Source organism: Triturus cristatus, chromosome 4_1 (genome assembly GCF_964204655.1).
Source record: "Triturus cristatus chromosome 4_1, aTriCri1.1, whole genome shotgun sequence".
Classification (NCBI taxonomy): domain Eukaryota; kingdom Metazoa; phylum Chordata; class Amphibia; order Caudata; family Salamandridae; genus Triturus; species Triturus cristatus.
Genome location: NC_140585.1, coordinates 266688721 through 266703663, shown reverse-complemented (window position 1 = coordinate 266703663; position 14943 = coordinate 266688721). Strand labels below are relative to the sequence as shown.

The window sequence follows — 14943 nt, the reverse complement described above, 5'->3', positions numbered from 1 at the left end:
GAGGATGTTTCTGGGAATGGTGGATTATTGTCGTCAGTGGATAAGTAATTTTTCCCTGATAGCAAAGCCACTGATTAAATTGACTAAAAGTGAGGTGAGAGACCCATTGGAACTGAATGCAGAACAAATGGCAGCATTTGAAGAATTGAAGAGCAGAATGTGTGAAGCTCCTGCTTTGGGAATGCCAGACTATGAGAAGGAGTTTGAGTTGTACTGCAGTGAGAGAAATGGATGTGCACTTTCAGTGTTGATTCAGAAACATGGACGACTGAGGAGGCCAATTGCGTACTTCTCATCGACACTTGACCCCGAAGCTGTGGGTTTGCCAGGTTGCCTGAAAGCAGTAGCTGCTACATGCAGAAGCTTGGAACAGAGTGAGGGTATAATAATGGGATATCCTGTAAGGGTGTTCGTACCTCATGATGTGGCAATTCTTTTGACGAGAAGCAGGACTCAATATATGTCACATAGTCGAATGACTAAATATGAGAAAATCATTCTGGGAGCATCAAATGTGACTCTTGAGAGATGTGTGAATGTGAATCCAGCAACTCTGTTGCCAGATGCTGAAAATGTGAATGTGGGAGATGATGTTGATCATGATTGTTTGGATGTGCTTGATTACTGTACAAAACCTAGACCAGACATAAGAGATCTGCCACTACCTGAGAGTGATCATGTGTTGTTTGTGGATGGATCATGTTTGAGAACTGATGATGGTGTGCTGAGTGCAGCATATGCGGTGTGCAAGGTTTCAGAAGTTATGGAAGCTTCGCCTTTGAAGGGAGTTAGATCTGCTCAAGTGGCTGAATTGGTGGCATTGACGAAAGCTTGTAAGATTGGGAAGAATCTGAGAGTGACTGTGATGACTGATAGTCAGTATGGATTTGGAGTGGTTCATGATTTTGGTCAGCTTTGGCTACAGAGAGGTTTCTTGACGTCGAGTGGGACTCCAATAAAGAATGCTGAGGTGATTGGGAAGTTGCTTGAGGCGATACAGCTGCCTAAAGAACTAGCAGTTGTAAAATGTGCTGCTCATGGACTAGGAGATGATTTTGTTACTCTTGGTAATCGATTTGCTAATGACATAGCACAGTATTGTGCAAAGAACAATCATTCAATTAACAGGGGACGAGAGAGGGAAATGTCTTTTTGTTCTGTGATGTTTACTAATGTCCTGGAAACATGGGATGAAGTGAAACAGTTGCAGGATGAAGCAGGAGATGAGGAAATGAGAGATTGGATCAAGGCAGGTTGTGCCCCAAGAGAGAAAGATCATGTTTGGATCTATAGAGATGGAAGACCAGTCATGCCTAACTCGATGCTGTCAACAATGGCAAGAATGTATCATGGCCAGGGACATCTGGGGAGGGACGCTATGATTAGGTCCTTCAAACAAACCTGGTACAATGCAAAGTTTAGGCTGATTGCAGAGAGCATCTGTCAAAGATGTTTGATTTGTCAGCAATTCAATACTGGAAAGAAAACAGTGGTGAGCCTGGGAACAATAGGCAGAGAAGGAGGTCCTTTTACCAGAATGCAAATAGATTTCATTGAAATGCCCCAAGTGAATAGATTGAGGTATGTTCTAGTGGTAGTCTGTTTGTTTTCACAGTGGGTGGAGGCCTATCCGACCAGGAGAAATGATGGTATAACAGTGGCAAAGTTACTGTTAAGAGAGTTGATTCCTAGGTACGGGTTCCCAGTGACAATTGAGTCAGACAGAGGTGGACACTTCTACAATGAGCTCATGGGTTTAATTTGTGAAGCATTGAGCATACAGCAGAAGCTACATTGTGCATACAGACCAGAGGCTTCTGGTGTTGTTGAACAGATGAATGGCACAATCAAAAACAGAATTGGTAAGATGTGTTTAGCCACTGGAATGAAATGGCCTGATGTCTTGCCTCTAGTGCCAATGACTATTAGGTCTACTCCAGATAGAACCACAGGGCTGAGTCCACATGAAATATTGATGGGACGAGCAATGAGACATGCTTTCGTGCCTCTCAACAAGTTGATGACAATAACTGATGACATGATTTTGGATTACTGTAAAGACCTGGCTGACGCAGTTCATTCTGTGTTTCACCAGGTTGGAGGAGACGCCACCACACTTGAAAAGAAGCAAGCCCATGATCTGAGTCCAGGGGACTGGGTGAGGATAAAAGTGCACAGAAGAAGAAATTGCTTGGTTCCAAGGTGGGGAAGGCCAAGACAAGTTATTCTGACTACGACAACTGCAGTAAAGTGTGCTGGTGTGAAAAACTGGGTTCATGCAGGTCATACTCTGAGAGTTCCGAATCGAAAGGATGGGACTGGTAAAGAGTATTTTGAAGAGTCAGATTCCAGTGATGATGCAGAGACTGAACAAGTGAGAAGAAAAAAGAATCCTGAAAGGGGGGAAGGAGAAAGAGAGTCAGGTGATTCTTTTTTCTTCCCGAGAGAGGCTTCAAGAGAAACATTGAGAGCCTCAGAAGAGAGATCGGATTCTGTAAGAGTGCCTGAAGTTCCAACAACGAGTGGTGAAGAAAGAGGAGAAAGGAGCAATTCCACAGAGACTACACCTGAGTCAGATGAAGAGATTGAAAATACACTTGAGATTAATCCTGAAGAAGTAGGGTCAGAAGAAGATAGAGAGGGACAGATTGCGGAAGACCCCCGAGGAGGTGTAGGGAACATTCCTGATAAGCAAGGTGAAGAGATAAGTAGACAGCAAGAAGGTTGCGTGTCGGAGACCCGAGGAGGGACAGAAATAGGGAAATCTCAATCGGTGGAGGAAAAGTCTGTGGAGCAAAAGAAAATTGTTCATGGACCAGAGGCAAATGAAACAGAATCAGATGAAAGTGAGAATGAGAAATCAGAGGGTCGAGTTCTGAGAAAGAGAACTTAGATCGGAGAAAGAAATAATAAAGAAGTGAGACCAAAGAGGAGTGTAAGAGGAGATCTTTGGCCTAACAGGATAAAGAGACTAAGGTACAGATTGACACGAGCAAATTCATCGAAAGCTGAACAGGTGAACGAGGTGTCCAGTCAGAATCAAGCAAAGGGCGATAAACAAAAGGTCTCAAAAGAACCAGAGGAGATCAAGAGAATCAGAAAACCTAACCAGAAGTATAGGTCACCGGAATGGACGTACGTGGCATTGTCTGAAGAAGAAGAGGTAGAAAGTCAAGGAAATCCAGAGGGGACCTTACGAGAAGTGGTTAAGGAGGAGAAAACTGTTGGAATCCTGAAAGTTATCTTGACTGACATTGGAGAAGAGTCAGATGCTCAGGATATTGAAGATCTGATACAGTTTGATGTTGCTGAAGAAGAAGTGAAAAGTGATGAAAATCCAAATTGAGTAAACTGAAGGAGTCACTTGGAAAGAGTGAAAAGAAGAAAATCTGAAATTAGCTGTTTGAAATAATCTAGAGTTCTAGAAATTCAGTAGTGGAGTAGTAGAGGCTAAGTCAAAAGACACTGCCAGAGTAATAAGATGGCTAACACAGAAAATAATCAAAGTAGATGTGCCTTCTTGAAAAGATGGTGTAGAATGTGCTGCTGCTGTACAGGATTATTAATGCTACTATGGGGTGTAGTTGCTTTATTAGTTACTTTTAGAGTTACAGTAGATCCCTTTGGAATACATACTGAGAATGTGACTAACATAGTGAAGAGTTCACAGAAAGTAGTTCCTACTAGAATTAGTAACATTTACATACATAAAGATAGGTCAATTAATGATTTTTCTAGCAATGTTTTTTCAAAGCTGTTGTACGAATACGTAAAGACAATGGAAGTAAGGGATTGCTACGTCTGTATGCAATTGCCAGCATCCGTTTCAGAAGGTGTTACTTATCACCATCTACCAGCTACGTATGGGATTTCATGTAGTGTGTTAAGTAGTGTTTTTTATTTGTTAGGGAAGATAGATTATGAGATGTCTAATAAAGATAATATTTTTGGGCAATTGCCTATGAATAAGAAGCTGAATCCAGCTAAAGAAGCTAACATTTTTGGTGAGATTTTTATTGAAACAGAAGAATTAACATTAGATTACATTTTTAGAAACAATTTAACTTGTAGTTTGAAAGAAGAAGAAAAGGCTTTCATAGACATGGTAGAGAAAAGGAGAGTGAGCATGCATGAAAAGGCAGGGGAATATAAAATGAGAGAGACAATTTGGGATATTGAGATGGGAAAGGAGTTGAAGAAAGGGGCCAGTCCAACTTTGGCTTTAGATGCACCACAGAAGGGTAAACTATGCATTACCAGAAGGAAATCCCAATATGATAGCTATTTTGTTGGGACTAGTGAGTGCCATGATACATACTTTATTGCAACAGGATGGGGATTCAAGGGAGGAGAAGATTCAGTTTTCCCGGGAGTGTATTATATTTGTGGGAATAAGGCTTATTACAGGTTGCCTGACCATTGGTATGGCACGTGTTATGTTGGCCTGGTCTTTCCAAAGATTTTCCATATAGATAAAATAGAAGATGCAGAACAGATTCATCTACTAACACGCTTTAAGAGAGAAACTTGGTCAGAAATTGTAGGAGATATTTTTGGAGCTTTAATTCCGGCAGTGGGAATTTCATTAAATGCGTATGGAATTCGGAAACTGTCAACAGTGGTGGATCGCTTATCGACAAGCACCGCTGGAGGGTTTCTTTTGGTAAATACGGAAATGATTGCCGTACGCGCCATGTCAATGCAAAATCGACTTGCCCTTGATATCCTATTGGCGAAAGAGGGTGGAGTTTGTGGAATGCTGAAAGTTCAACATTGTTGCACTTACATTCCTGATGAAAGCAGAGATCTAAAAGTCTATATCAAAAATATTACTGATTTGCATGAAGAATTAGTACCACTGGAAGCTGAAAGTATCTGGACTAAAATAGCTAATAAGATAGTTGCTGTTAAGAGTTTTATTGCTAAGATAGGTAGTACCATTATTGGTAAGATGTTATTTCCTTTGACATGTGTGATTGTTGCTTTATTGATATTAAGATTGGGGTGTTTGTGTTGTAAAAACAGGGGAGGGAAAAAGAAAATAATAAGACAGAATACTGAAAAGAAACAAAAGAGGTCAAAGAGAGACCCACAAGAAATAGAATTAGAAGAATTGAGGGAGAGTGTTTACTTGGAATCGAAGAGGGATGATGAAAGAGAGTCTGGTGTGTAGTGTCATAAAAAGGCATTTCAATTTCTCCCAAGAAATGGGGACTACATTTTTTTTTTGGGTTGGTTTTTGTGGTGATAATATATCACCAAAGGGGGGATTGCTGGAGCAGGGTTTTCTATTGAAAATTTATTGAGATTTAAACTCCAGTTTATGTTTATATGTCATAATTAAAATTACTGATAATTAATTATTAAATACTAATTTTGTTGAAGTTTTCTGATTAACCAACTTTACTAATGAAAGAGTTACACATGGGAATGCATTTATGTTGCTTATTAATATGTGAACTAAATTGGTGAGCGAATTAATTAAATATGTGTGGCTAAAGTGCTGTTTGTAATGTGTTTGCGCTTTAAAATAACGTGCTTTTAATGCTTCTTTGTGTCGCAGATGGCTAGGTAATTACATACACATAAGGGTGTTAGTGGGAATTAACACTGTTTAATCATTATGATGTAGTAACGTTGTTTTGTGTTTCTTTTAATTAAGATGGTCCGTTTTGGCCTAAACAAAGATGGCCGATATTTACAGCCTGCATTTGAGTAAATGAAATACGACGAGAGGCCTCCCTGAACATGGTTGGAAACCACCTGACCTCAGCCTCTGACTGTATTAAAAGTTTCCGTGAGGACAGCAGCTCTGGGCTTGCTGCCAGCTGCCCTTGGAGAAGAATAAAAGCCACAATGAACTCTGATAAACTTGCGGTGGCTTCACTATGATTCCGAGGAAGAGCATTCATGGATGTAACATTTTTTAGTTTGAGCTTCCTTCTTCCGTGTTTTTATTTTTGAGATTTTCGAGAGCGGAGGTTTTCTAAATGTTGCGAGTCAACATCCTTTCCTGCTCGCTCTGCTCAATGGCTCAACGGACGTTTAGAGTTTGTTTGTTACTTTCAATATGTTAGTTTTCCTATAAATATTGTTAGACTAGAGAGGGTCTAAGGCCACTTCTTCTTGAACCTATGCTCGAGAGGATCGACGCTGATTGAGAGGACGGCGACTCGGGAGACTTTACTGAGAGACCTGTCCTGACCCAAATCCTGACATTTAGCTAGAATAGGTAATTATGAGAATAATGATTTTGCTATTGATTGACTTTCATTTGAACTAATTTAGATAAATAACCTTTGTTTGAATTCCAGTGTCGGGTGGTTATTTCTTTGTCATTTATTGAACTTCTGAATATGTTCTTATTGTTTAAATCATGACTCAAGACATAACAATTAGGTCGCATTGACCTCAGTTTTAATGCAGATTGGTTTAGGAGTTCTCTCGTATATTCAGTGTGGATAGAGTAATAGAATGAGTGTTAGTGTGATGGGCCCTAGCGTATGATGAGTGTATGTGTGTGTGACTGTGGAATTACTCTGTCCGTGGAAGTAGGGAGAATATATATGCTCTGATCTGCAGCAGTGGAGGGTTGCTATACTGTTTTTTTCTGAAATTAAAGAGGGCTAGGACTACATTAATTTGGATGCAATACCAGTACCTGGGGGAAATATTTATTCCCGTTAGCTGTGTAGTTCCTAAGTAAAATTGTGAATCCTTTTGGTTTAATGAATGTTGAGAGGAGGGAGGCTTGGCACATACCCTCTATAGCTCCATATTGTGATGAGGTGGGTTAAAAGCAGCATCTGTTGCCCGCCGCGCCTAGGCCTGAACACACTCTGAGCACCAGGAAATAAATCCCGAACCCAGTGAATCTGCTCTTCGTTTTTCCCGGCCACCTAGCGTCTCTTAGTTCGTTGATAACATCTCGCAATCCCAACCTTGCACACATCTGTGACATGGGTATCCGGGTTACTTACCACCCCCTTGACCCCATCGCAACAACACCATACACGGGGCATCTGGGATACTTACTACCCTAGTGCCCCGGTTTACCTTAGCACAATATTAAAGTACACACATGCCGCCATGCGCACGCGCCAAATATCCCAAGGCACCGGGTATACTCACTCACCTAGTGCCCAGGCTTCAGTTAACAACACCAATTAAAATTCACACCATGCATAGAGGTAACATGCGGTCACGTGCACGCAATGCACTTAACCCAAGGCATCTGGGATACTCAATACCCTAATGCACTGGATTACAAATCTCAACAACATTGTCAAGCAAAGAAAAACTGCAGAAAAACCCCGCGATCGTCAGTACCATGTTTACATGACATGAGCCATTCGCAACCATCGCACACCAAAATATGACTATGCCATGAGGCCCCCTCCCTAACCCCAGAAGCTGAGGACCAGCCTACTAACCAGCGTTCGCCTCAAGGTAGGCGCTTCTAGCACCGCCGCACACATAGAAAACTGGAACGCCGAATCCCTGGTAACTTGCCACTGGTCTGCCACCTCGGGAGCTGTTGGAAAGGACAAAGAGGGTTTCCCCGTCCCTCCCACCCCTTTTATCGTTGCCGGCGGGGGGAGAGGGGGGACCACTTGCACCCTTGAATGACGTCGTCGGGGGCCGTCCCCACAATCCTTAATTCCAGGTCCCTCTCCCCTAAAGGAAAGAGAGAACAGACCGGCTCGCGCCCGAGATGCAAGTAAGGGCACCACGCCCCTAGATGCGGGTGGCGCCGGTCATTTGCCACACACCGAAACTAGCCACACCTAATGCAGTGGAAGATGAGGGCTTCACACATACAGAGAAGATATTTTTTCGATTGTGTCTCATATTGGGTAAGAGAGACATCGCCCAACACTGGAGGAGACTCGAGCCAGGGCCAGCTTTAGCGCCCGTGGTGCCTGATGCAATCTTTTTGGGCGCCTTCACACCCCACTCACTACCCACTCACTTCACATTCTCTCACTACCACCAGGCAAAAGTGACCCTCATCTCTCCAATCATAAACTATTGCTAAAAACAGCGCCCCCCTCTGAGGTCAGCGCCCCCTCCACAGGTCAGCGCCCAGTGCGGCCGCACCTGTCGCACTGCCCTAAAGCCAGCCCTGACTCGGGCCTCTCACGATTCAGGGATGTAAGCATGGATTGGACCTGTGTCGAATAGTGGAGATTCTGATGTATGAAGCAGGAGTTTTTCCCCAAAAACAAAAACATTTGGAGGGGCGGGTTGGAATATCACATCCAGGAACCTTAAGCAGGCGGCCTTAGGCATTGCTTGTGCACCTCCATGATCTTCTCCTACTTGATATGTGTAGTCCGTCACCCTGGAAAGAGTTAAACCATTATGCAGTAAACTCATGGCTAATACATGTCTTGATTGTCCGGTACGACGTTACAAGTTCAATGTAGACAAATGTATGGTATGTTGGTTTTCAGCATGTTATAAAACCTCCATAAAGAAATTTAGAAGAAAAAGTAGATTTCTACTTTTAGCAGTGCAGGACTACGGTTCATCTCGTCATGAACAAGGTAAATCAGCAATACTCCAGGGGTGAGACAAACACACAAATACGGGGAAGCCATTGAATTAGGAGCAGAAAATTGACATCGACGAGAAAGCCATCAAAAAGGGTAAAGCCCAATCAAAGAATGTGTTAAAGTGTTGGCTACCATGCCATCTTCAAGCAAGACCACATTAAAAAAATAGCAAAGTAACAAGATCACAGAAAGACACTCTGAAGAGAAAAGAAGTATAGAAATTTAAAAAAATGAAGTGAAGAAACTGGGAGAATGAAGAATTGGAAATGATTAAGTAAAGAAATGATTGAACAATTAAAAAATAAAAGAGGAAAGCTGAAAGGGTGTTAATAAAAATAAGGTGAAATATCTTGAGGAAAGTGAAATAGTAAAATTGAGAATGCTAAAGAGAAAGGACACAATAGAAACAAAGATAACGGGAAAGATGGAACTAAATGGACAAAATGAAGGACAGAAACAACAAGAACGATAAAATCAGAGATGTGAAAATATGACACGAGGCTGAAGCGGGAAGAGAGACTGAAAGTCACAGAAAACATTGGAGTGGTAGAGGAAGATAGGAACAGAGGGAATGTTAAAGTGCACTTAGTGACAACATTCCACCAATGAAAACGTTCGCTCTATTTCAGACAGTCTTAAATCAGACATGGATATGCACTTACGCTTTCAGCTGCAAAAGTGCCGAAGGCCACCACAGGCATGGTGTGCCCGTCGCTGAGCGTGATGCGTGACTCCTTGGTGAGAGTCATGGCGCGTGCCTTCTCTGTAGCCGCCTGCTTCCTTGCACAGTTCGAACAGCAGGCACAGCTCCCGAGGTGCCGCGGTCTTTCACCAGCCCTGGTAGACGCTGGACACGCCCTGGCACCAGCTGCAGGGCGTGTTTGGCATGAGTCTCAGGTAGCCGGTTTGCTTTTATTGGCTTGTCCGTGCTTTTGAGTTTAATGTTTAATTTTGTGTGCTATAATTATTTTCCAAAACTCTGTTAGAAGACGCGCACAGACACAGTTGGCCTAAACAGGGTCGGCGTAAGTACTGGTGACGCAGATTGCGACAATATTTTTTGGTGCCCCCCACCCCTGTAATAACTCCTTCTCGGATTCCCTCACTACCACCCAGCAAAAGGGCCCCTTATCGCTCCATAGCCCATCTCTCAAATACTGTTCACTGTTTTAAAGTGCTGGTAAAGACTGGCTTTACTAACCCACTCTACTATCCACATAAAATGCAGGTCTGTTCTTTGCAGCATGGATATTAACCCTCTGTGCTACTTTATGTTGAGCCAAACTGCCCCTAGACAAATCTCCTATCTCGCTCTCTAGCAGGAACATTAACCACAAGAGATATATTGACATGTTATTGCTGCCTGAAAGCTGGACCACAAGGAACTCTGCTGAAGGTGGTTTTAAATCCTACATTACTGCTAAATGCAGCACCTCCCCTAAGGTCAGTGCCCCCTCCAAGCCAGCGACCAGTGCGGCCGCACCAGCCTCACTGCCCTAAAGCTGGCCCTGGGCCCAAAGAGGAGTTACTAAGGGTGAAAATGTGTAGGATACATTGGGTGAAAATTATCTTTAAGTGCTCTGCAGAAAAGCTACCACACAAATGCCCAGATTTGCGAAGGGCTAGTGTTACCCTTGCGTCACACATGACAATGCAGGCCCTTCAATAGGATTTACCAAGCCATGCAGAGCCACCTTGCGCGACTGCGTGGCTTAGTCAATCCAGAGTAACGCAAATCGCTGCCTTGTGTTACTCTGTGTTGAGAAGGCATTCCATGGGTGAAGCATGGCCGTTCCCATGCATTCACCAATGATTTTGATGCAATCCCAGATTTATTAAGGTCAATAAACCTGGGATTCCGTCAAAATGGTACGCCTTTTCAAGTGAGGCCTAAAGAGGAGAAATATCTTTATTTCTCCTCATTATTACCTCTAACTACCCGTGCTACATTCTGCAGCATACATACAAAAGGAAAATGACTCAAAGGATTGTTTTTGTGCAGGAAGGTGTACCTTCCTGCACAAAGCTATCCTACATGTAATGCAGGTGCCCGTGGACCATTGCGCAAGGGTGCCTGCAATGGCGCTAAGTAGCACACAATGCGCCAGCTCAGGGTGAAAGCGCAAATGTGTCATATCTTAGTATTTATGGCGCAATTCTTTTCTCTCGCTGTCACGCAACACTGCACAGAAAGTTCTCTTGCTACATTACGTTGCCTGACTTGTTAGTAAATCTGGCCCAAAAATGTTAAGCCCAACCTGAGGTGTACTTGGATTATAGACTTTGGTCTATAATTCAAGTAACCATCATTGACCTCCAGTTAATCAGAAAAACAATTGAATTGAATTGCCATCCAACTCCAAGAGCAGACTGAGAGAAATCCCTTATTAAGCAACTTTCAGATTTTCTTTAGAATCTGTGGTGCCGCAGTGAGAGCCGCCACCGAAAGTGTGACCAGCTCACGTTCTTTCTCATCCTTCTCAACTTGCTGCATCCTTTCACTCGGAGAACCCTTAAAACTTCATTAATCCTCCTCACCAACAATTGTGGCTGGATTCACTAGTACACTGGGGACACTTGGGAATCTAGATTTAGGAGTGGAAACATTCACATGATATGATTTGCACCACAATGCATCACAAACACAAAATCTATTGCCTGTATAATTAACTTTGACCTGTGTGTGTAAGAGTGACTGAGTGAATTGAGATAATAAATCAGCATTGGATAAACTGATAGACAAGTGTGGGCATAGAAGGATGAATCTATAATTGCACAGGTGCATGGATAGGTGAGTGAATGCTTGAATGGATGTGGGAGTGGTTGGATGGCTGAGTGACTGGGTGTTTTCACGACTGAAAGTTTAGTTGCCTAATGCATCCATTGCAGAGATCCTTGTGCAAACTGAAGGTCACAGGATAACATTTCAGCCTATCATCCTTCTGAAATTGATTTAGTGAGTACCACTGAGTTGTGAAATAAGATACACCTGTTATCGGCACATGGACAACAGAAAATGGTGGAGTGCATTATCCAAGGGTGATTATTAGTGAAAGGGAAAGTGCAGTCTTATCGAGGCGGGGTAGTGTGAGGTGGAGCAAGGGCAATATGTATGGAAAAGGGGCAATTAATGGGGACAGGAGGAGCATGCGGTGAGGTTAGGGCAGTGTGTATGAAAGTGTTAAGGCTTGAGTGGATGAAAGGCGAGGCTAAGAGGATCTGGGTCTCACAGCTGGCTTATAAGGCAAAGAGTAAGTAAACAGAAGCTGCATCAACATGGCTTAGCACACAACCAAACCTTACAGAGAGGTACAGGTACCTGATTTTAATTGTTTTCTCGGTGTGTTTGAACGTACATGTCCAATGCACATGTATTCTATTGTACTTTAGATGATAATTAAAGAAGCAGTGCAGAGAGAAACCTCAGTGCCTCACCTATTTCTGCCTGAGCAAATCTTTTCAGGGGCAAAGGCCAAACAGGGGTAACAGGGCACAGACTGTGTCAACCAGAGCCTTTTAATGATGTTCTGCGGCTTAACCTTTCTCCTGATCCCAAACTGACCATCAAATTCACCCCTTTAGCACTTCTGCCTCATAGTAGCGAAGTCAAGCAGTCAAAAGCATATTCTACTAATGAATAAAATAAAAACAAGTTTTAAAAAAAACCGCATTTTCTAAGAGATGCAGAGCCTCAGAACTCGATAAACCAACAAATACAAGCCAATAAGTCAATTTCTAGCCTGTACTTCACGTTAATCACAAACAACACAATACTGCTCATTTTGTTTCATGAGTAGATCATTTTCTTAGAATCTACTAATACCTTTCAGTGACTACTGAAAAAGACAGCTTAGGCTGCTCCAGTGGCCATGAGACACTGTTACACCTGAAAGCCTTTGCTGTGGTTGTTCCCCCAAATGTTTTGCCTTCTATCCTCCAGTTTGCTGAAAATCGTTTTTGTTGCCTTCGAGACTCTACGCACTCTACCAATGCTAACCAGTGCTGAGGTGCTTCTGCTCACTCTTAAAAAATTACAGAATTGGCTTACACCCAATTAGCATATTTAATTTACCTATAATCCCCTAGTAAAATGGTATTACGTGTACCCAAGGCCTGTAAACAAGAGAGTAGCAAGAAAATCAAAATACCCCCAGTTCGAATCAAAGCTCTTATGGCACCAAGCAAACAAAACAAGTCATCACGACCCTCCTCAGAAGAGCACTCTTAAATCCAAGCATTTATTCATTCATTTTTTTATCCTTCTATCCACCTGCTGATATCTACAATTTCACCTTTACATTCTGTCATCTATCTATCTATCTATCTATCTATCTATCTATCTATCTATCTATCTATCTATCTATCTATCTATCTATCTATCTATCTATCTATCTATCTATCTATCTATCTATCTATCTATCTATCTATCTATCTATCTATCTATCTATCTATCTATCTATCTATCTATCTATCTATCTATCTATCTATCTATCCACCTTTTCACTCATTCATCCATTCATCCATCCTTTTCACCATCCATCCATGTATCATCCAACCTTCCTTTCACTCATCCATCCATTTTTTCAATCATTCATCCTTTCACTCCATCTATACTTTCGCTCATTCATTCATTCACTCTTTCACTCCATCCATCCATCAATCCTTTCACTCCATCCATTCTCCCTTTCACTCAGCCATTCAGCCATTCATCCTTTCACTCACTCCCTTATCCATCCTCTCATCATCCATCCACCCTCTCTTTCACTTGGCCATCAATCCTTTCACTCACTCATCCATCTATCCTTTCTCTCATCAGTCATCCACCCTTTCCTCTCACCGATCCATCCCTTCATCCATCCATCCATCCATCCATCCATCCATCCATCAACCATCCCTATCACTCATCCATCTATCGATTCTTTCACTCATCCATCCCTTCATCCACCCTTTCACTCATTCATTCATCCACCCATACGCTCATCCATCCATCCTTTCAACCACCCATCCATCCACCCTTTCACAAGAGACATAAAACGAGAGTAAGAAAGAAAGGGAGCCTATCTCACTTAACTACCTGTTAAACCATGATGGGGAGCTCTTCCATTGCACAGTAGGCCTGGAAAGGGCGGAGAAACTCCATAACTTCAAAGGAGCCATGTGTCTCTTCTTCTCTACATCCAAAAGTCTGACCCACAGCAAAGGATCCTTGGAATGTTCTGGAAGAGCCCAGCATTCAGGGCTCTCTTCCACCCTGTTGGACCTGTCAGCCCTTGGGTGGTCTCCCCTTCCATTTTTGATCGTGCCTCATTTTTTCCACCCTCATTTTTATGTTGGACTAGGTCTCCGGGCGCCTTTTCATTGCCAATCAGTGTTAAGGTGCAGGTGCTCCCTTCTCCCAAGATGGCTGCCACAGGCCCCTGCTACTGCAGAGTGGTCTTTCATAGTAGCACCCTAGCTGCCAGGAGCTGGCTGGAACCCCACAACAATGTTGCGACACCAGCCCGCCTTTTTGTCCCCTAGGTAGAGTGGGGAAGCTCCTGCAATGTGCTGGAACCTTCTAGAAGGGAGGTGTGGTTTTTCTTTTGCCGCCTTGGCTAGAGGTCACCTGACCTAGGGCTACTTAAGTGAGGGAGGGAACTTTTTGTGGTGAGTTGGCCAGTGGGGTGAAGCAGAGCTGGAAGAATCCACCAGGAGTGGAAGTGGTAGGGCCTAGCCAGGGACTTATGCCTCTGAGAGTGACAGGATTTAGGTGCTGCCTCTTAAGTGAGTGAGGGACCCTGTGAAACCCACTGATCTTGCCCAGCAGTAGGAGGACCCAGAGAACCTCTGCCCAGCCTGACTAGGAAGGACCTAGTCGCCTTCTGCATCCCTACCCCCCTGTAACAGAACCCCTTAAGGGCGCCAGAAACATCTGCGCCAACAAGACTTCACCTAACATCTGAGAACAGAAACTTATATGCCAAGCACTGAGACTGCGTGTCCAGATTGAACTCTAAACTTATATGCCAAGCACTGAGACTGCGTGTCCAGATTGAACTCTAAACTTATATGCCAAGCACTGAGACTGCGTGTCCAGATTGAACTCTAAACCTATATGCCAAGCGCTGAGACTGCGTGTCCAGACTGACCCCTGAAGCCGTATGCAAAGCAGATTGAAAGCCACCGGGGATCGACCAGGTATTAGCGCTGTGACCCCTGCGCTCCCTGACCTGGCCTGGGACCCCCGGCAGCGTGCTCCGCTGAGCGCGGAACCCCCATCCTTAACTTGAGCACCCCCCTGTGACGTGGAAGCCAGTGCGCTCACCGCCGCGACCCGGAGGCCGGAAGAAGTGCCCTGCAGAGTCGCGAGGCCCGCGGAGAAGCCCGGGGCCCCGCCGCTGCCGCC

General features: G+C 43.6%; 1 protein-coding gene across 1 annotated transcript in view; it reads right to left on the bottom strand.

Moving 5' to 3' along the window:
* LOC146854241 (estradiol 17 beta-dehydrogenase 5-like) overlaps positions 1–9381 on the bottom strand; it is a 183119-nt gene extending 173738 nt beyond the window's left edge. The window contains exon 1 of the mRNA XM_085652024.1: positions 9221–9381. Within this exon, the coding sequence (XP_085508150.1) occupies positions 9221–9307 (87 nt within the window). The 5' untranslated portion in view covers positions 9308–9381. The remainder of the gene's footprint in view (positions 1–9220) is intronic.
* Between the last annotated feature and the right edge of the window lie 5562 nt (positions 9382–14943).